Genomic DNA, 23,004 nt, shown 5'->3' with positions numbered 1-23,004 from the left:
ATAAATAAACAGAATTATAACTTAAATATCAAAATCTGCAAAGAACTAATTTAGTAATAATAATAATAATATAACATAATTTCTAGAAAATTGAATATCAATATTATACTTCTTCCCGTATGAACTAAAATTTGATCCTTTTAACTTTTTCGATAATGATACAATTGAACTATATTCACGTTTTTAGTAAATATAATATTCATGTTTCTTACACGTGCTAGGAAAAAAAATTCACTCAACTCATCTAAGCAAATCCGACCGTCTAGAAACACTAGATAATCTTCTCATCCCCACGAGGAAAATGGGAGATAAAATATATTCTGGAAAGCTTGTTGTGATCATCATGGGGATGGAAGAAAGAGAAAGGGAGAGATTGAAATTGAATGAATATTATGATTTTTTTTGGGGGGGGTAGAAACTTAGGTTATATAAAGAAGATATGAAGAGGAAAGGGTTTAGGGTTATTTTCAGTATTACAAAATAAAAAGAAAGATGGAATTATTATAATAAGGTATGATTGAAAGTAAGTCCCCTTCCAAAATCTAATAAATGCAAACTACTAAGACAAGTAGAAAAGGACAATTATATTTCCACAACAGACATACCATAAACAAACAAAAAGGGAAATTCAATATTTCTTCATTTTTTTTTTCTTTCACTTTTTCAGTACTTCTAATTACAAATCTTACACATCTCTCTGTATTTTACCTTTTTCTTCCATTGACCAACTCATGTGATACCTATTTTTGACATAATTCAAAACAAATATTTCCTTTTCTTTTTAATTCTTTTATTAGTATCATTATTATAATCTAATTTGTTCAATCTAAAATTCATACCCAACTAATTAACCTTGTCTTTGATATGTTAGTATTTTGTTCGCTCAATTCGAATATAATTCAATCGATGAGATATAAATTTTCATCTCGAAGAATGATGTTTTGGTGGCCTTTAACCAACATGAAAAAAAAAAATCATTCTCCAAGTAACATGGTTATGTAAACATGGTGCTTAAACTTCCAACGTTACAAATTTAGTTCTTATAGATATGAATCTTTCAATTTGCATATATCTACTAGAGATAAAATCAAAAGTTTATAATAAGCGGCCAACATCTTTGGATTCATACAAAACTCGAGGTCGTAGAATCCTTACAAACACTCGTAATAAGATTAACTAAAGGAAGAATTCCAACCATGAGCTTAGTTAGAAGAATGAATAACTCTTTGATCAAATTTAAAATCAATAATGATCATATATTGATCTTAGGACAATTCACTTTAAAATTAGTTCGGTTAGGACTAATCCAATCAATTGGTTTGATCATTAAACCTAAAATAGTAAGATTTGAAAAAGATCTTTGAAAAATAAAACTCAAGCGCACATCAATTGAGACGTCAAGATATATACAAAATTAAAAAGATAGAATTTCTCTAAATTGTCTTAAATGTCATCTCTTGAAGCTAGCAACCTTGATGAGCGTGTTTGGCGATGTTTAATATTATGACTCTCAAGACAATGTCACCTTCCATATATACAATATGACTCTTTCACGTATCATTTTTACTTCATTCTCTTTTTAATCTTGTTAAATTATAAATAAATTTGAGCTAAACAGTCTTTTGTCATATCTTATGCATGCATTAGCGCCTTTTGAAGATGTGACGTAAAAGTAATCTCTTAAATCTTCTTTATCTTCCTTTTTGTTGGACAATATGCAATTAATCAACAGTTTCACTCACATTACTTTAGAACGTTAAACATCAAATTTAAACTTATATCTAATGTATCAATTATTTTTTGAATAGTTGAATATGTTAAAAGGACCAAAGTAATTTCATTTAAAGCCACCTATAAAATTAAGAAGCTAAAGAGACAAACCTCAAAGTTTACCGAATAAATCTTGATTTTACTTAGTTGGAGAGTGAATTTTTTTTTTCAAATTTAGCTTTTTTATCAATTTAATTTAGAAGAAATCTTAGTAATGAAATGCAAACATAGGCCCACTACTAGATTTTGAAAAGGTACAACACAAGGCCCACTACTAGATTTTAAAGAGGTACAACACGAGGCACGTTTAATTGCGGAGAATATGAGATCTGGTACATCAGTGCTCCCTAGACCACCCCAGTACTACCAAATAAACATGAGATTTCATCTCAAATCCACCGGATGACAGGTAAACTAATTAACTCAAATATTTTACAAATACGAAAAGGGATCTTCATGTTCCTAACCTAAGATCGTCTTTTGAGCTAAACAAAAAACAAACAAGCCAGATAGAATTTGTGCTAAATGGTATCGATATAATATTAATAAGGAGATAACTAGATGGGAGTAGTTGATCTATATATATATATATATAAGAAATGGGGATTGGAAACCCTAGAGAACTATAGAGCATATAGGAGTTCTTTAATTTGGATATGATTATATAAAAGATGGATAATGAACAGTATGAAAGATTTTGATATTGATATTTGATAGAGAGTGAGGATTTGGATTTGGGTGTGGTAGAGAGAGGGATCTGATCTACTAATGAAAATGGAGAAGAGGAAGAAAAAGAGAGAGATTTTGAAAGAAACATTTTGTATAAGAGGAGACTGCAAAAAGCAATATGTGAAAGGACATCAACCAAACCCTAACCCTAGAATACATCTATATATGCATTATTATTATCCATACAATTTCATAACATAATTATATAAATTTTCCTTTTTATTTTTTTAAATTTTCTTCTTCCATGTATTAGGGAAATATTGGCCAATCCCTTCCCTATGATTCATCATCATTTCTTTTTTGACTCATTTCTCTATACTTTCTTTTCCCTATTAACGACAAAAAATGGGTCTTGTCTCGAATCTACACGTTACTCTCCCATGTGTAACTTCAATTTTATTTTACTTTCATATGTGTTTTGACTAGAGAATAGGAATGTTCAAAACATTCAATCATCTGCAAAATTCAATCTAATCCAATTCCACACATCAAAATCTGGGTTGTGTTAGGTTCAATTAAACGAAAACTTTACGTTTTAATACTTGGTTCGTGTGTTCATCTAAAATAACACAGTCCAACCTCGATTTACTGTTAATTTTAAAAGTTATGTCTTTTACTTATGAAACATATATATTTATTTTTAATTCTGTTTAGTTTTACAATTTTTTTGAAATAATTTATTCTCGGACAGCTTCTAAAAATAAATGTTTAAAACATTAATTAGAGAAAGAAAATTTTTATAGTATAAATTGAGATTAAGTACTTGATTCAATATATGAAAATAATTAAATAAAATTTTAGATATTAATTTTTTTTACTTATTTTTAGAATAAAATTTTAAATAAATTATCTTAGTAACCTGAATCAATTCTCAACCTATACTTTTATGATTGGATTGAGTTGGTTTGGCTTTTTTTTTTTTTTTCATAATAACGATTATTTGGTTTGAATAAGTTTACAATTCAAACTATAGAATAGTTCAACCCAATCGAATCTAGAATGAGATTGAAGTTCTTAATAGGAACCAACTTAAAATGGAACTTTCATACTATCAATCTAACTCATTATCAATTGATTTTAAAATGGAACTCCATACTATCATATATGATATTAGAGTCCATAAAGCCAACCACATGTACTCGATCTAATAAAATAAAATGGATCTAAACAAAATTTGGTAAACCCAAAAGAGGCACTGTTTAGAAGGTGTATATGTTAAGAATCCCGCGTTAGAAAAACTTATAGGACTAACATTTTTATATAAAATAGATGAGTTATTTTTCTCACTGTCAATTGGTTTTGAAATAAAACCTCACCATACTATCAAATAATACTCCAACAAAAAATTCAAAAGAAATGCTACTTGATATTATAACTGAACTTACTCTATTAATTAGATATAACTTTAAAATTATATCTTGCACTAATTCGTTACGATAACCTCTTTTATTTAAAAGTAACAAATATGTGTTGTAGATGTCACTTTGAATAATATTTCGTACTATAGTTAGTATTGGAAATTCTCTTGGAATGCATTTAAATTAGCTTGAAGTTTGCCGATATTTATGTAAAGTCCAATTTATAGTATGAACAAATTGTATAGAATATATATACTATAAATTCTCCTTGTGTTATGTCTATGTTAAAACGCTGACAAAGCCTTTTTCAAAACCAACACCATAATAGAATAATAGACCAGTACTGAATAAAGTTATCTCTTCAAATCTTCCAACAAAACTCTCCACTTTTATTTTCCATATTCTTCTTCTTCTTCTTCTTATTCTTCCAATCCAAACACCTTTTTTAATTTCTCTTTTTCTTGTTTATTTTTTCCAAACTCAGTCAAAGCAACAAAAACAAAGCCCCACTCAACCAATAACCCTCCATTGAAGAAGCTTAAAGTGAGGAAAAAAAGTTCATAAAACAGCCAACCTAGACTGAGATAGAGACAGATATTCCATAAAGGTTCTGATTTTATATATTATACTAGGTATTAAAGTTTATTTCAATTCTCTTATTATTATACCCCCCACCTATACATATATTTTATTATATATATAGTAAGAAGATCTCATGTTGAATAGAAAGCTGGTTTTGGTCTCTTCTACTAGATTCACTTCATTCTACACTTTTTTCTTGTAGTTCAAATTGTCGTGGGGTCGTATCAAATTATGAAGCTTTTGAGTTGTAATTGATGTCTTATCTACTAAATTATGTATATATATTTACCATTTTATTTTACAATTTCGATAAATGTTAATTAAAATTACAAATTTATTTCATTTTTTTATGATATAAAAATTTACATACCTACCAAATTAAATTTGATCAATAAATTATTAGATGAAAAATGAAAAGTTGAAAACAAAATATTTTTAAAATTTTAGAGACCGAATAAATACAAACTTTTAATGGTTTGATATCAAGAAAAAGAGAATTCATATATTAACTAGAGAGCTTTTCTTTTTTCTCCCTTTTCTTTATATTCAAACCGCCAATTCAAACTCTAAGAACAAATCTCTTTGACGAGTAAACAACTTTCAAACCTCTCCCCATCTAAATAGAATAGTGAACTTTAAAACATTTAAAGTATTTACTCCATTAGTTTAAATTTACATTTTAATTTTTCTTTTATTCTGAAAGACATCCAAAGTTGAAATCTCATCTAATTTTCTAAAACAAATTATGATCTTTTATTTTTAATTTTTTAAAAAATTAAACCTACAACACTTGTGTCACCTCTAAATTTCTTATTTATCTATTTTTAATCAATATATAGTAAATAAAATTGAGTCAAATTTTAAAAACTAAAAAAATAACAATAATATTATGAAAACGAACAATTATTAAATTAGAAATAAAAACTTAATACGCCATTTTTCTTATAAAAAAAAAAAAGAGAAGAAGAAGAAGAAGAAGAAGAAGAGAAGGCATAATAAGATGATATAAAATAGTTAAAATGAAGAATAAATATTTGTAGGTAGGAGAGAGAAAGAAGAGGGAGAGAGACAGACATTCCAGTTGTATGTTTATTCTTTTGAGGAAAGAAAGTTATAGTTTTGACATAAATATTTGTGTAACTTGTCGTCGTTTAATTAATCAATATTCTTTTTTCTTTTTTTTTCTTTCTTTTTTTTTGTAATTAAAGAGAAAAAAAAGAAAAAAAAAAAACGTTTTCTTTATATTTATTTTGAGATTTTGGGTTCTTTCTTTCTTTTTGGGGGACTTAGAAGAAGTTATTGGTTATTATTACACAAATTGCATGCATGCATGCAAAGCAATTACATTTTCTAAAATTAAAATTCCCCATCTATTCTCCCCCACGTGGCACCCTCCACTCCTGGATAAGATCTTCCCTATATTATTGCATTCCAACAAAACTCTTATTTTATTCAAAACCAAATTTATATCTCTTTTTTGCCCTCTATGGGTCCCACCGAATCCAACGACCTACATAACATCATCATTATCATCAATATACTGTGACAGAAAATAACATTTTAATGTAATTATTCTTTTCAAAATTTTAATTTTAGTTTGGTTAATCGCAAAAAGATTAAAAAAAAAAAAAAAACCTCTAAATATGGTTTTCAATGACAAAAATTGAGTTTTAAAAATGTTAAAATTTAACGGTTAAGTTTTCAATAATGGGAAAATTTGAAGAAATGTTTTTAAATATGATAAAATAAAATAAACTATAATATTTACGACATAACACAAAATTTTGGATTTTATGAATGATAGACATCGATAGATTTTCATTACTATTTGACTGATAGAAACATATTAAAGTTTAATAATATCTATTATTAATATAATTTAAAATTTTGCTATATTTTGTTAAATTTATCAATTTTGACAAGTCTAAAAAATTAAACTTACAAATAATAAAAATTAAAATTTCGAATCAATTTAAATTCAATGTCTAATTTTAAATTTAGGAAAAGTTTTAAGGACTCAATTTTTGAGGTTTAAGAATATAATTACAATTGTCACCGTTGTATAGTTCAAATTCATTCAAAATTAACTTAATATATAATTTTACAATTTTAGATGCGATTTTCATGATCAAAATTAGCTTTGAATAATTAAAAACATGTCGTATAAATGTTAAGAGGAACAAACATGATTTTAACCAATTTAAAAATCACTAGTATACATACATTTCAAGCTTTATCGTTTTGGTCAATTTGAACCCTAATTCATTGTTTTTAAACACAACCATTTTTTGTCTTCTAAAAATGGAAATGAAGGAAGCAAGATGATATTTTTAAGAAAGTATAGCAACAAAAATATACATTTAGATGGTACACAATGAGTAAGATAAAAAGTAAAAGAAAAGGAGAAAAGATTGGATAGATAGATATAGAGAGGTATAGAGTATTTATAAGCAAAATCTCATAGTTTGATGAGAAATGTCTTAAAAACAGCACAAAATCCGATTTTTTTTTTTTTTTTTTTTTTTTTGGTTATTGAGAACACAGCCCTAAAAAAATTCACAATTTACAAAAGAGTCTCACGTGGAATGAGGCAGTAACAAGCAACAACTAGCAAAACAATCGAGAATTACGAGAACAATAATAATAGTAAATACGTTTGCATGTGGTGTGTGGATCAAAACAAAATTCACTATTTTGGTTCTTGCGTTTTAAATTAATTCAATATTAATATTATTGATTGAATTAAACAAGATTAATATAATAATAAAACGACTAAAATTGTTAGTTTTTAAACATATATAAAGACCACAACATATCTGTCTGTGTATAACATTTTCTAATATACTAAATAGTAATTAAAAAACACACACACACACATATATCAGAATTAGACATTTCAGAGACTAAATATAAATATATATGTAAATGTAGAGAGAGAGAGAGAGAGACAGGGAAGGTTGAAGAAGGGGAGAGAAAGAAGGCATCTTTTGGAAAGCGGTGGTCGTCGAACTCTGTCTCATTCATCAATCTCCAGACGATCCGATTCTCTCAATTGCCTTACCAACAATTTTTTTGGTCATCAAATTAAATCATTCATGTGGGGTCACTTCCATGTTTTATTTTTCTTTTATATTCTTATTATAGTAATTTAGGTATGAAAAGGTTCAAGTGTTGAATCATGTTCTTAATTTTGTCATCATACCCAACACACAAACAAAAAATAATCCTATTGTTTAATTATATTCCACCTTATGATCATTATACCCAACAATTTTGGGTCTCTCACTTTTTAGTTTTCGGGTTCACCTCATCATTTCAAAAACACAAAAATTAATTTAATATCTTATTGATTTAGAGAATATTTTTCCAATTATTTCCATTTTTCCTCCCCTAATGAAGTGATTATATGGGAACATTTAGAGATTGGTTGTTTTTGTCACTCTCAAACACTTATCCCTCTTGTCTTCTTCTTATACTATCATATGTTTTTATAGATATTTTGATTTATTTTGTTAAAAGGGTAAGAAGATAAGTTATCAAATAAGATGGGGGTGTGTTTTTAGGGAAAAAGAAATAGAAATGGGGGAAGTAATTCCATATTAGTTGGGAGAGAGAAAATGGAGGGATACGGAGAGAGAGAGGGTGTAATACAAAGGCCTCGTGATCGGAGAAGGCAGATCCATGGAAGACTGTTCCCCTTAGTCACGTGGACTCCTTTGACTAACACAATTACCAATATCTCCCCCTCTCACAATCACTCCTCCTTTTCTTTTTTTCTTTTTTCTTTTTTCTTTTTTCTTTTTTCTTTTTTTGTCCGTATAACAAAATGAAAATTAACTCCATTTTTATATCCATGTATTTTGGATTTTCTTTTGTTTCTGTTTTACTATTTTTAAATACTTAAATTTGGTTTGTTGTTCTTTTTTTTCTTTCTTTTAATTAATTAATAAATTTTGGCAATATTGAAAAATAATAAATATGAACAATAAGGTGGTGGGATGGATTGATCTACCAAAAATACATTTTAATTTATATATAATGAAATTCTACTCTTGAATTTTATTATTGATAAATGACAATAAGTGATTAGTTAAGCATGTATCTAGATTGGTAGCCCTCAATAAGAAATAAATATTTTTTTAAGATAAAAAAGATCCAATTAGAATATATAGCCATCAAATAGACAAATACTCATGATCTTAAATAATAGAAAGAAATTTAAAAATGTGCAATAACAAAATATGCATGATATTAAATTTGTTTCTACTTATCTTTTGATTTGAAGTTAGAATTACAGACATAAAATCAAACCATTTTATATATATATATATATATTATACCCTACCAAAACATTACGATCACTGACTCGATGACTGAGTTGCGGTCTCTGACTCAGTTTTCTCTCTCTAGAACATGCAAGCTGAAGCTGGGTCCCACTTCCTCCTTTCTCCTCTCTACCTTTTTTTCAATTTATATATTTCCCAACTCACTCTCTTTTTCTTCCCCAACTCTTTCTCTCTTCTATTCCCCCCCTCATAAACCTCAATTTTATTCAAAATCATGATGCACCATTACGGCGGCGGAGGAGGAGGTGGCGGCGGCGGCGCCTCTTCTTTTTCCCTCTTCTTATCTGTCCCAAACCACGGCGCCGCCGATATGTATTCTTCTTCCACTAATTACGCCTCTTCCTCTTCCTCTTCCTCTCCTTCTTCTGTTGATTGTACGCTCTCTCTCGGTACTCCTTCCACGCGCTCCTCGGAATTTGACAGTGACAAACGCGCCGCTGCACGTAATCCCCACCGCCGTTCCGCTGGTTCTTACGTCTCTAATTTCTGCTGGGATTTGTTGCATCCTAAGCACAAGACTTCTGGCCGTGGTGCTGGCGGCGCTGCTTCTAATAATAATATAACTGCCGCCGTGAGTAACGGTGGCGATCCGCTTCTTGCTCGGCGTTGCGCTAACTGTGATACAACTTCCACTCCTCTCTGGCGAAATGGGCCCAGAGGCCCAAAGGTAAATCCATATATCAAAATGAACCAATATATTAATAACTATATATTCAAATTATTATATCCACCGTAGACTATTATTGATTAAACAGTTTTGTTTACTTATTAGTTTCGTGCATGGAAGATCTTATTATTACTTTCTTTTTAATAAATAGATTTAAACCTATTAAAAAAAAAAAAAAGTGATTTCCATCTCAAAAGTAATCAATAATGTGATGGCGAGATCTCTATTTCTTTTTCCATACTAGATTTTCAAAGTAATTTTAGAGTATTTTTTTGAACGAACATATTTAATCACTCTGTTAATTTAATATTTAATTTTACGTTTTTAAAACTAGTTTTTATATTTTGAATCGTTTCACTCCCAAAGCAGACTTTTAGACTCGCTTAAATTTAGTGTTGTCATGTCTAATATCACTCTAAACCATTATTTGTAATCTTTTTAAAATCAAATGGGTTAATATCAATGTTGTATTGATCAATATTAAGGTGATTTTGAAACTTATTACATTTTTTTTTAAAATTTAATTATATTGATTACCACATTGGAATCAGATATTTGAATCTTGAGTAGATTTATTATCAATGTTTCCCTCCTCTTGGAAAGGAAAAAATAATTCATTGTTTGTGAATGAATTTTGGAGTACAGTCGCTCTGTAATGCTTGTGGGATTCGATTCAAAAAGGAAGAGCGGAGAGCGGCGGCGGCGACGGTGAACAGCTCGACGGCAGAATCAAACCACCACCACCACCACCATCACTCAATGTTCAACGGAAGTTATACAAATTCAAGTACGTGGGTTCCACAGCAGTTGCCGGCGACAACTCAGAAACATCCTTGCCTGTCGGCAGCCATTGGAAACGACGACGTTGGACCGGAAAATGGGATTTCGTTTCTGTCTTGGCGGCTTAACGTTGCTAATACCGATCACCGGCCCACCCTCGTCCATGATTTCACAAGATGAGTCAACAGAAAAATAAAAAAAAGTACAAATTAGAAAATTAGAAAAAAAAAAATCAATTGAGCAGGTTTTTATATATTTTTTATATAAAAAAAATTTATAGTACGAATTTCTACTGCGAAGATTAAAAAGCTGAGTCCTTTTTCTCCATCATTTGATGGGATGGAGTGGAATTAAGCTGAGGATAATCAATTAATTATATTTTAACTTTAGCTAAAATATTTTTGTTTTTTTAGTTACATTAAAATTTTGACATGAAGATTATATCTACCATTCCTGATCTTAATGTCCATAAACTACAAATACAATTTAAGAATCATGAATTGTTATATTTAACGATAATGATGGGATGTAATTTAACTAGAATGGTGTTGATATGTATATGCATGTATATACATATTGAATGGAATGGGTAAGAAATGGTAAAATGATGTGAAAGTGGTAAAAAAAGGAGGGGGGGAATAGGGAATAATGGGACAGTGAAGTGTGAGTTTGAGATGGAGACTTTTGAGTGGTGGTTTGAACTGACGATGATGCGATGCCCTTTTTTGATTATTTAATTTTCCATTGGGAGACTCGCTGCCTATTTGATTTTATATTTAATGTTGGGGGGTTGTTTAGGTTTAGGTTTAGGTTTAGGTTTAGGTTTAGGTTTAGGGCATCATGGTTTTATTTCGAAATTCTAACTTTTATGGAAATATCCACTTCAAATTCCCACGACTCACACATAAATATTTTATTCCATTTATTATTCACGAGTTCTCTCACTTGTTTGTTGGTGTTCATGGCAATTATTTGTCCTTTTTCGATCAAAACAATTTCCATTCACAAACAATGTTTGTATTTATATTACGACTACTAAGTACAAGATCTTTAGTAAAAGGATATGTTTAATTCCAACAACCCTCCCTCAAAAGTTTGAGTCTAATTGGGACAAAACTAAAACTATTATGAGCAATAATCTCAAAATAAAATAATTCTTAATCTTACACCATTTGTTTGCAGCACAAATTATCTTCTTCAATCTAATAATCCACTTGTAAGGAATCATACATTACTGATCATCACACATCTTGTTCATAATCCAACCCGGATACCCTCGTCTCTTTAGATGTGTCATTCCATAACTAAAGTATTTGTTCTTAGATGCATATGATGATCACTGTCACAATATATTAATATCTACCACAAAGTAAATTGTGGTATTCTATTGCATATCTTTAGTTTATATCTTATCAATAAATAAAAGAATGTATCACTTCATATTGCACTATCACTTGGAAGTATAATAGTTGTAATAGGGCAATCGATGTGATTGTTCTAATTACCAATATTTCAATCATTTCATCTTGATACTTCATGTTTTTTTGTCTAGAATACACTCATACTCGAAATGATATAAAATTTCATTTGTATAATAACTCTTTTGAATCTAAACAATTATACGTTCAATATATCTTTATCAGTAAATTGTGATGCTTTGTACTTATGGTCTCAATAATCGTGCCCATATATCTGAAAGAATGCTCGATTATATCATATAATCATTTCAACCCAAAATTGTACTAACGATATGTAACATAAAAATCATTAAAAAATGTAAAGGCAAAATGAGATAGGTAAAAATTCTTATCTCATAACCCTTTTTATATAGAGTATATATATGTTAACAACACGGTTTACTTTTCATACCCATTGTAATTGTACTATTGCTATAAAAGGGCTATAAAAGGCGAATTTTTATCTCAAAATCTAAATTGCATTTATATTCATCTTATTTACCTTCTTTATAATTCTAACTCAAAAGTTTAAGAGAAATACGTATGATATATAAACACTCTAACTATTAGAACCATTTTCTATTTTTCTCTAATGATAAAATGTTTTCTTCTTTCCATAGATATATCTAGCACATTATAATAATTAAGTAAACCGCAAAACAATAATTGAGGATTGTAGAGAGAATTATGTTTTCTTCTTTGATTTTCTATCATTTATGTTCTTTCACGTTATCTTTGATTATCGATTATTTAACATTGTAAGAAGAAGACAGAAACTATATAAAATAGCAAAACAATAATTTAAAAAGTATTAAAACCAAATTTTTAGCCCAAATTCATATAAATGAAGAGGCTTTTACATTAAAAAAAAATCCACTTTTGTGCCCTATATTTTAAAAATACCCTTAAATTTTAAAAAAAAAATTAATTGAGGATTGCAGAGAGAATTATGGGCAGTATTACCTTTTTTTTGTTAGAGAAAAATACATATTTATTTAATGACATAGAGAAATATATATTTATTAAGAGAAAATTATATTTGATATAATTTTCTCATTTTCAATTGGAGGCAGAAATTTATTTGATATTTAATATAATTGGTTTTTTTGCTATTTTCATTTAAAGAGAAAATGACGTTGAATGTGATTTATTTTTCCATTTCATTTCTATGTTGATTTTTTATATTACGTAAGACATTTAATTGTTTATTTGAAAATGTTCAAATAAACATATGAAATATACTGATGAGTATATTTGATATGCATTCAAATATAAATTGTTTCAAGACAACTTAATACATTTATTAATGTATATTTCTTTATTTTTAAAGTTTTCTTAATAATAGGATATAAATGTACATTTATTATGGGGAGAAAATATATTTAATATAATATTTCTTATTTTTAATTGGAGAGCGAAAATACATTTAATATAATTTTTTTTCATTTTCATTTGAAGAGAGAAAATGTCATTAATATAATTTTATTTTTCATTTTGATATTATATAAAATATTCTATTGTTTATTTAAAAATATTCAAAAAGTATATTTGACATGTATTCAAATACAACTGGTTTCACAATAACAACTATCATCGTTTATACAAAATAAACGATTATAAATATAATTGTGTATATTTGTTCTTTCGGTTGTGTGTCCAAGAACTCTTTTTACCTTCATCTCTTCTTGTTTCCATCTTGATCTCACTTAAAATTCATGTAGTCGATCTAATGAATCACTAATAAAAGAACAACGTTGAAAGCTTCTTCATCTCTTGTGCTCGAGGATGGGAGCTTTGCCCTAAGCCCCACTGTCCCTTTGCAACCATCCACCGAGAAAGAGAAAAGCAGAGGAAGGAGGAAGAAGAAGAAATAGAGAAGGAGGGAGGAGGAAGAAGAAAGAATAGTGAGGAGGGAGAGGGAAGAAGAAAGAATTATATATTTTAGGGTTTTTTCTTATTTCAAAATTATCATTAGTGGACACAAAACTAGGATTGTGCACGACCGAGAGGGAATTAAAATATTAAATTTTACGAAAAATTTTATAAATATAACGAAGCGATTCTTCTCCTTTTCCTCTATTACATTGTGTTTCTTTTTTTTCCTTCCTTCCTTCTTCGTCTGTTCCATCGTCTTTTTCTTTTTTCTAAAGTGTTATTTGGTTTATCGTGTATTAAATATAAAATATTTATTTTTTTCAAATTTTTTTATTTGGTTGTTCAAGATCATGTGCTAATTTCAAGATAGAGTGTTATTTGACTCCAAATCTAAATGACCAAATCTAAACGATCGTGTATTAAGTAATAGTGAAGGTAAACGGTCCTATACCAAATATCTAAATGATTGTGTACCAAATATCTAAACGATCTTGTACCAAATATCTAAATGATCGTGTGCCAAACAATAACCATAAAAGCACGTTGTTGACGGGACATTTTTAGTATTTTCCATGATGTGCATGTGGACTTTTTCCGATTTTGAAATTGTTCTACATATTTTACCGCTTTGTTATATTTTTTAAAAGACACATAAATTTCACTTGTTTTATGTTTATATATATACATATATATATATTTATTTATTTATGAGTATTTTAGAAATAAGAAAATAATCAAAATTAATCAAATTCTCCTTAATCTATTTATTTATTTGGCTATATTTTTGTAAATCAAACAAAATCAAAGAAATTAACGTAATATAGGTCTTTTCAAGATCTAATTTCCCAAAAGACTTCAAAAACAAATGGGCCAATTTTATTTTCATAAAAAGCCCATATTATAGAAGAAAAATATTATACGATAATGTAAATTATGGATACCTACTTCTCAAGTAGTTGGAACTGGCCACCTACTTAAACCAAACTACTAACCAACTATTAATGAATCAAATTCAAATTTCTTTTCAAACTCCAAATTTAAACCTCCTTTCTCTCCTTCCTTCCTCCAAAAACTTGTTCCAAATTCAACTCCCACTTAGGATCACCATGGTCAACTTGGTCGCAGCTCAACGCCCACTCTTACATGCCCTTATGAAGATGGCCGGTGTCATACCTTACTCCGTCGACATCGAGCCCGGCACCATCATGAACTTCTGGGTCCCTATCGACACTCTCCCTAAAACCAAAAAAGACCAACCGCCTAAAACTCCACAAAAACCAACCAAGCCTGTTGTTATCTTGATTCATGGTTTTGCAGCCGAAGGTATTGTCACTTGGCAATTTCAGGTATTAATTACATAAACGTTAATATAGAACTATAATTAAAACGTGTCACAACTTTTTTTTTTAACTTAAAAGATTCACAGCAATTTTAGTTCCTATTCAGATCCAATAACTTTTTTTTTCATAAATAAATCGATAAACTAATTAAGGACTCTATTTTAAAAAATACATAGTCCACGTCATAAAATTAACATCTAAAACTCATATAATTTTCTTTTATCAAAAAGTGTTTTTTTAGTCAATATATATTTTTTTTTATATATATATAATTTTGGATGTGGTTATTTAGGTGGGAGCTCTTTCAAAGCAATACTCCGTTTACGTGCCCGACCTTCTATTTTTTGGCGACTCCATCACCGATAAAACCGAGCGGTCACCGGCGTTCCAAGCGCAGTGTTTGGCTATAGGGCTGAGGAAGCTCGGAATTGAGAGATGCTCGGTGGTCGGGTTTAGTTACGGCGGGATGGTGGCGTTCAAATTGGTGGAGCTCCAGCCTGAACTGGTGGATGCGATGGTGGTTTCTGGCTCCATTTTGGCAATGACAGATTCAATCAGCGATGACACCCTGCAAAGATTAGGGTTTAAGTCCTCGTCGGATCTCTTACTTCCGACATCTGTGAAGGGTCTAAAAGCTCTTCTCTCCGTCGCTGCTCATAGAAAACTCTGGTTTCCCGATCGACTCCATAAAGACTTCCTGGAGGTCAGTACAAATATTTTAAGCTATATATATATATATAGATTACACATATGTTTGAGATATTAATAACAGGATTTTCTGTAAGATCGAAGAGTGTTTGGGGTAAAAACTATCTTAATTAAGTAAGACTATGATCATCGGTTTTCCCTATTTTATTTATAGGATATAATATTAAGTTGAAGGTTGACTTAGACGTGGCGAAGTTTTAGGAAATAAATGAATAAAAACCAAAACAATGGGCTTTTGTTGCCCCCTCTTACTAGTGCTACCAACTATAACCTAACTCATCTGAAATTCAATACTCCTACGACACGACAGAATGAAATTGATGTATATAGAACTTTAAACTAATAGTTTTTAAGTAATTGGGTATTATTTACTTTACAAATTTTTGATATTCCATTGCAGGTGATGTTCCTTTCTTTGTTTACATTTGATTTGTTTATTTTTGCCAATGATGAACAATTGTAGGTGATGTTCAATAACAGGAAAGATAGAGCAGAGCTCCTTCAAGGCTTAATTATCAGTAACAAAGACACCACAGTGCCTAAGTTTACTCAGGCAAATATTTCACACCTCTTTCTTTCTTAATTGTGTACTTCCATTTTCTTTGTCAGTTTAAGACTGCGCTAATGATTCTTCATCTCTCTCTCTCTCCTCTGCAGAAGATACATCTTTTATGGGGTGAAAACGATCAGATTTTCAACGTTGAGCTCGCCAGAAAACTACAACAGTATGCATGACTTTCATTTGAAATTGGAATCCAGAGTTTGTTTCAGTTCTAAACTATCATACATACAAGTATATATATTTTGTCTAATCAAAATTGTTGATTTGATAATGTGTGTTTTGTAGAGAATTAGGAGACAACGCAACATTTAGAGGCATACCGAAAGCGGGTCACTTGGTTCACTTGGAACGACCTTGCGTCTACAATAGATGTCTCAAGCAATTCCTTGCTACTCTGCATTCAGATGCACAAACCAAATGAGTTGCCAAATTCGCTATTTATTTAAATACTACTGTTTTTCCATTTTTTTTCCTAATTAAACAAATTAAAATTCACATTTGAGTGTTTGATTGATCAAACAATAGCACTTTTTTTCTGTATAGTGAATGATTTTACCAACCCTTATCTAATCTTTATAAAGAAGTTGAGGATTTCATATTTGAAATATTAAAAGATCACTCGATGAATTACTCTCTTTAAAAGTTAATTGGTTTGAAACGTTTGTTCAATAGTCGTCGATACTGTTTATAAAAAAAATGAAGAATTAGTGGCAGAAAGACAACAGATTGGACACCTTCATGAAGGTGTGTTTTCTCTAAGAAATTTGGAAGGAAAGCTGTAGAAACTTATTAGATCAGTAAAATTCTTTAATTTTCCTTATTCTCCGTGATTGCTTTACAACACAAGGCTTCGCAAGAAAAGTGGGATCTTGGGATCTGTCTGTCTTGAACAAAGACCGTATGATATTCCATTTGACAAAACGTACGTAGTGTAGGCTAATGAGTCGACATTTGTGACTTGTTAGAGATCAAACAAATGTAAGTTTATTCATTAGTCTTCTTATTTGTAACATTCGCCAACTAAAACAAATACACACAATAACAGAAAAGAAGGAATAAGCAAGACAAATGTGGCAGGCAAATCAATGAACTTGATTAACCATCAAGCGAAGATTAAGTTAACTAGCATTGAAGCAACTAAGCAAGCATGTGATTCGCAATCATGTCTGCAGGTTTGTGTTAACGTATATTATTCTTTATTTATTTTTATTAGGGTAAGACTAATTAGAAAACTCAGTCTACTTCCTTCCTCTAGTTTTACTTTACAGTCTGAACCTCCTAAAGCAATGGGCAAGCAATCCAACAATCAACCAAAGCTCCAAACCTTAGGCCATCAATACAGAGACCTTTATAGCAGTTCATGTGTTCTAATGAAGAATGAATGACCCAAATTGGCCATTAGTCGATGTACCCTCAAGCAGCGACATATTCAAAAGTTTTGTTTACAAAGACTTTATAGTTGGAGTGGGATTTAAACTTAGGTCTAAAAGAGACTGGATAAAAATTTTAATTACCATTGGACTAGTCACTGGGTCTCTAACATGCTAGCTTCTTTCTCAATGAATGAGTAAAGTGGGATCAAAAATCAAAATTTCCTTTCTAGTTGTAGCAAATTGATGTTTAAGTACCTGGGTCTCAGTTGAAAAAAATGGTCAAGTATAACTAAGTACAAACCACAGTCTTCACTGGCATGCAATGCCTTGTCTTAACAACTTCAATGTTGGGAAAGTAACTCACATACCAGATATCATATCTTAACAATACCGTATTACTGTTTTCAATCTTAGCAAAATCATAATTAATAGCCTCTTTAATAAAACTTTTCGACTCCGTTTTCTTCTTGTAATCATAAAAGCATTATAAAAATGTAAAATATATTCCATTCAAATCTATCATTGTCAAAATTAGTAATATTAACAAATTAGTAACAGCATAGCTGAACCACACAAAATTTGAATACAGTGAAAAAGAAATTTGGTAAAGCGATGTTTGGTGCTTTTCTTTTTTTTTTTTTAGTGGAAATTAAGATAGTGAATTTATAAAGGGAATAACACCCAAAACATCAAAATGAGAGAGAGGGAAAGAAGTGGATCCTAATTATCTATTAATTGTCTAATGTCTTACCCATTATTAATCAATTAATTAATTAATTTAATTTGGGGAATAGAAAGGCGTGTGAAATGAATAATTATTTGCTTCATTGGGGAATGAAATTAAACTTAAATTAAATATTATTAGGGACATGAAAACTAGGGTAAGAAAAGATCTAAGAAGATATTATATTTAAATTAGTAGATCTCATTAATTTAATCCAAAATGGGAAACCAAAGAAAGAAAGAGATGATGAAGACGAAGCGAATCCACACAACACCCTTTACTCAATTAATTCATAATGGAATTAAAAAACCAACAAACCACATCTTCACCTGACCATCACCTTCCTTTTCAATATTCCCTCAGACGACCCAGAACAGATCCTCCTCCTCCTCCTCCTCCTCTCAATCCAGATCCCGCCCCCGCTTCCCCACCCTCCACTCCGGTTCGATACAGTCAATGCTTGAAGAACCACGCCGTGAAGACCGGTGGCCATGTCCTCGATGGCTGTGGCGAGTTTATGCCTAGTGGGGAAGATGGTACTCCTGATAGCTTCAAGTGCGCCGCCTGCGAATGCCACCGGAGTTTCCACCGGAGAGTATTGGAAGAAGAGGATGTCACCAACAACACCTCCCGGCTTCACATCCTTACTTCCGGTATGTTTATCGTTTAAGCTAAAGTTTTGTTAAGTTTAATGGTTTAAATTTATATATCTATAGAAAAATTTAAAATTTTAATTTGATATAATTATTAGTTTAAGATTTAATTTGAAAATTTAGAGATGTAATTATAAAGTGATGTTTGTTTCATTGAGTGGTTCCTAATTTTAAATTGCTAACAATTTAAATCCTATCATTAAAACAAAAAATAGAGAGACATTTTTAAATATTATGAAGTAACCAAAATTATTATTATTATTATTTCTTAAAATTTGTGACGTTGATAGAGGACTATCTAACATAGAATCATTTACAATAACTTCTCTTAAAATTATTTTTAGTTTCAATCTTTTAAATTTTATTTAATTTTAATTATATTTTTGATAAATCTTAAATTTAATTTCTTAACATTATCGTTTTCTTACTCAATGAATTTTATCCAAAGTATGAAAATTAAAATTAAATAATTAAATGAGAAAATCTTTAAAAAAATAGTAAAATTGACGAAATATTTATAAATTTTAAATTTTATTAATAATAAGACACCTAGCTATAGATGCATTTGTTTCTATTATCTATGATTTAAACTAAAATTGAACTAATTTGAATAATTAAAAGTAAATCAAAATGAAACCTAATTAATTAATAAGATTTAAGGAAAAAAAAACACAAAGCTTAGCGATGCAAATTGAATTAAATTTTGAGTACAACTCATAGATTAGAATATTTGAGATTGATAGGATTATTATTAATTAGTTCATGATTTAAAGTAATGTAAATAGAAAAAAAATTCTTAATTATTATCTGTGTGAGTGTGTATAAGGAAGCATACACACATTGATCAACTAATTCAAATCATAATGTTTCAACATTTGGTTGTATCGATCAGCGGCACCGCCATATACTTCCCAATTCAATAATGGAAACAATAATAATAACCAGTACCCTCGGAGGACTCGTGTTGCTCCGGTGATGATGACGTTCGGGGGTTCAACGGAAGCCCCAGCAGAGTCGTCAAGCGACGGTGCAGAAGCATCGGGGAGGCAGCAGAAGAAGCGGTCTAGGACGAAGTTCAGCGGAGAACAAAAGGGGAAGATGATGGAGTTGGCGAACAAGCTCGGGTGGAAGATTCAGAAGGATGATGAGGAAGAAGTGCTTAAATTTTGCAATGAAATTGGGGTAAAAAGACAAAATTTTAAGGTATGGATGCACAACAACAAACAACCACCTACCAACAACAACAACAATTCATCAGGATAAATTAACTTTATTTATATATATTCATATGTATTATTGCAATATTAACAAAATTCTATTATGGAAAATACTGCTAAATTAGCATTATTTAATTTAAAAGTTAATTGATGGTTTTGAAATAATGGTTTTAGTGGAGATGATCTGATCGAACATGTTTAGTACTTAGTTTGTATCTGTTGTTGAACAACAATAGTAAGAAGCCTGTAAAGCTTTTTTTTACATTCTTCAATTTGTATTCTGAGATTACACCCCATCCTTCAAGATTCTTAGACCAACAATCCAAACATCTTTCTAAGGACGACATAGAGTTTACATTTGGATTCCAGTTGCAAGACTTTTCAATCAGATTTTACCTTATATTCTGGGTGGAGCTGGGTCCAGGATTTTCTTCAAATTTGAAACCTTCTTTCTTTCTCCTCTTTCGAGGTGGCCAGTTTTGAAGCAAAAGAGAACCACAATTGGGCGGTGACCAGAGAACATCCAAATTCTGATTACAAAAATCGGTCAATTCTTTCCCAAATTCTGACATTATTGGGAACACAGTTCCAAGTAAAAGAAGACCCCGGAAATCCCATATCCATCCTGTTATGATGACGGATAATAAAATTGTTAAATTTGATTTTAGATAACTGCTACCAGAATATTTTTAAAATAGTATTTCCTTCTTAAATAAACTTAAGAATAAAATATTTGACCCAATTTACAAAAAAAAAAAAAGTGCTTAAGTAAATTTAAATATAAAGTAGATGTGTGACACAAGTTACGAAAGAAATCTTATTTTTAAAATAGATGTGAGATGCAAGTTACGAAACAATACTTGAATTCATCGAATTATGTATTTTCTAAACGTAAGATTTAAATGTATCATGATCTCGTCAAATTTTGTTTAAGATAGGACTAAAGTTATCATGATCTCACCAAATTTTGTTTCTTTTTCTTTCTAGAATACACTCTCGTTTACAAAACTAAACTTGATTACGTCTTCTTAAGATTAAACACTTTCTCCACTTCAACTCAACAAAAACGTCCATTACACAACTCGGTCTCTCAGTTTTCTCCCTAATCCTACACCCAATTTCCCCCACTGTCTTTGACGCCATTTCTCTTGCCGTTTCGTAGTTCTCATTCTTCTTCTCCTTCGCAGCCTTATCTTTTCGGCTCACCAGCGTCTCTTTCACCTTCTCCGTCACCGGTTGAGGTTGCTCCCCCTCCTTCAAGATTCTTACAGCAACAATCCAAACATCTTTAATTTCTAAGGACATAGAGTTTAAATTTGGGTTAGTTCCAGTTGCAAGACACCTCTCAATCAGATTTTACATTCTGGGTGGTGGAGGGTCCAGAATTCTTCAAAATTTGAAGCCTTTCTTTTTCCTCTTTCGAAATGGCCGATTTTGAAGCAAAAAGAACCGCAATTGGGCAGAAGTAATGTTGAAAGTATTAATCCGACAGTTCATCATTAGACAAAAATCGGTCAATTGTTTCCCAAATTCTGACATTATTGCAAAAACCGTTCCAAGTAAAAGAAGACCCTGAAAAAAGCTCATATCCATCATGTTACAAGTCAGTCAACATCTAAGCAATTTCGAAAGTTCTCCATCCATTTTTGTGCTTTCGGACGACCTCCAAGCTTCTCATTGTCCCAACAAACATGTTTAGTATTTGGTTTGTATCTGTTGTCATTTATGTTATTAACATCTTCCATTTATGGAGAGACGTTGATTCATTGATTGAGTTTGATCTGAATATTCATATATGTTCCTTACCAACTTCTCTTTAAAACATGAGATCGATGAAATAAAATTGATCTTAGATTAACATGACTAATAATAAAATTGATTTTAGATGACTCCCATCAGAACATATTTAAATTAGTATTTCGTCTAATAATTAAAACTAAGTTTATATATAGATATGCTTATAGACATTCATTTTATCTTTTCTTTTTTTCTTCTCTAAAAAAGATTTTAAAAAACAGATGTAAAATGCAAATTTAAATTACCAAACTGTTTTTAACTATTTTTTTTAAAAAAGACTCGTAAGCCACCAAACTAGTCTTAAATTTAAAAATAACAAAGATGTAAAATGCAAGTTACAAAGGTGTTGCAAAATTGATCATAATCTCGTCAAATTTTGTTCTTTTTTAAACATCAAATTTTGTTTTTTGTTTTTTGTTTTGTCTTTTTTTTTTTTTTTTTTAATTTCAAGTTTAATTATGAAGCTCTTACAAGATCGATGTTCTCATCAAATTTTGTTCCTTTTTGTTCTATTTCAAGTTACGAAAGTCTTATATGTTTTGTCCTTTTCGATTGAATTTTATTCTTATAATATTGATCCTTGCGAACGAGTTTTGTTTTTGTCTTACAAAATTAATCTTTTCGATCGAATTTTGTCATTTTAATCTTTGATCTTTATAAACATCAAATTTGTTGTCTTACAAGATTAATCTTTTTTATCAAAAACATCAAATTTTGTTTTGTCTTACAAGATTAATCTTTTTTATCAAGAACATCAAGTACTTTTGTTTCTGTCTTACAAGAATAATCTTTTTGATCAAAATTTTGTTCTTCTGATCTTGATCTTTATGAACATCTAAGTTTGGTTCTTCCTAAAATAAAGAGTAACTAGTCTTAAATTTAATCTGAAATTTAAAAATAAAAAAGATGTAAAATGCAGACTTAAATTTTCAATACTAATGTATAGAGTCATGATATAGATATAAGAGTTATGATAGTCTTATGATAAGATAAGATGTGTTCGAGATATTAACGAAAATTTTACACATTTGTTATTAAATGATATTAAATGAGTTTAGTAAACTAA

The 23,004-nt window shown here is 29.9% G+C and overlaps 3 protein-coding genes across 4 annotated transcripts; all 3 read left to right on the top strand.

Annotated features, from left to right (window-relative positions):
- Window positions 1-8,953: 8,953 nt before the first annotated feature.
- On the top strand, window positions 8,954-10,682 carry LOC103493199 (GATA transcription factor 18-like). The gene is made up of 2 exons (XM_008453865.3): window positions 8,954-9,452; window positions 10,098-10,682. The coding sequence occupies exons 1-2, from the start codon at window positions 9,000-9,002 to the stop codon at window positions 10,410-10,412; spliced, it is 768 nt and encodes a 255-aa protein (XP_008452087.2). The 5' UTR covers window positions 8,954-8,999; the 3' UTR covers window positions 10,413-10,682.
- A 3,909-nt stretch (window positions 10,683-14,591) lies between these two features.
- On the top strand, window positions 14,592-16,741 carry LOC103493198 (uncharacterized). 2 transcript variants are annotated; one of them, XM_008453864.3, is made up of 5 exons: window positions 14,592-14,910; window positions 15,197-15,607; window positions 16,076-16,165; window positions 16,270-16,372; window positions 16,460-16,637. In XM_008453864.3, the coding sequence occupies exons 1-4, from the start codon at window positions 14,671-14,673 to the stop codon at window positions 16,345-16,347; spliced, it is 819 nt and encodes a 272-aa protein (XP_008452086.1). In that variant the 5' UTR covers window positions 14,592-14,670; the 3' UTR covers window positions 16,348-16,372; window positions 16,460-16,637. The 2 variants fall into 2 exon arrangements, with proteins under 2 accessions (XP_008452086.1, XP_008452085.1); XM_008453863.3 differs by having other exon boundaries at window positions 14,594-14,910; window positions 16,270-16,337; window positions 16,460-16,741.
- Window positions 16,742-18,249: 1,508 nt separating this feature from the next.
- On the top strand, window positions 18,250-20,306 carry LOC103493196 (zinc-finger homeodomain protein 6-like). The gene is made up of 2 exons (XM_008453862.3): window positions 18,250-18,924; window positions 19,817-20,306. The coding sequence occupies exons 1-2, from the start codon at window positions 18,567-18,569 to the stop codon at window positions 20,185-20,187; spliced, it is 729 nt and encodes a 242-aa protein (XP_008452084.2). The 5' UTR covers window positions 18,250-18,566; the 3' UTR covers window positions 20,188-20,306.
- Window positions 20,307-23,004: the final 2,698 nt, after the last annotated feature.

Source organism: Cucumis melo, chromosome 7 (assembly GCF_025177605.1).
Source record: "Cucumis melo cultivar AY chromosome 7, USDA_Cmelo_AY_1.0, whole genome shotgun sequence".
In the NCBI taxonomy this organism is placed as follows: Eukaryota; Viridiplantae; Streptophyta; class Magnoliopsida; order Cucurbitales; family Cucurbitaceae; genus Cucumis; species Cucumis melo.
Note: the sequence above shows the minus strand (reverse complement) of the source record. Positions and strands in the feature narration are given on the sequence as shown.

What these genes read in the sequence shown, in the direction of transcription:
- LOC103493199 (XM_008453865.3), top strand. Translation starts at nt 9,000, where the DNA reads ATGATGCACCATTACGGCGGCGGAGGAGGAGGTGGCGGCGGCGGCGCC. An exon ending in ATGGGCCCAGAGGCCCAAAG is followed by an intron (nt 9,453 to 10,097) that starts GTAAATCCATAT and finishes TTTGGAGTACAG; the next exon opens with TCGCTCTGTAATGCTTGTGG.
- LOC103493198 (XM_008453863.3), top strand. Translation starts at nt 14,671, where the DNA reads ATGGTCAACTTGGTCGCAGCTCAACGCCCACTCTTACATGCCCTTATG. An exon ending in TCCATAAAGACTTCCTGGAG is followed by an intron (nt 15,608 to 16,075) that starts GTCAGTACAAAT and finishes GAACAATTGTAG; the next exon opens with GTGATGTTCAATAACAGGAA. An exon ending in CAGTGCCTAAGTTTACTCAG is followed by an intron (nt 16,166 to 16,269) that starts GCAAATATTTCA and finishes TCTCCTCTGCAG; the next exon opens with AAGATACATCTTTTATGGGG.
- LOC103493196 (XM_008453862.3), top strand. Translation starts at nt 18,567, where the DNA reads ATGGAATTAAAAAACCAACAAACCACATCTTCACCTGACCATCACCTT. An exon ending in GCTTCACATCCTTACTTCCG is followed by an intron (nt 18,925 to 19,816) that starts GTATGTTTATCG and finishes TGTATCGATCAG; the next exon opens with CGGCACCGCCATATACTTCC.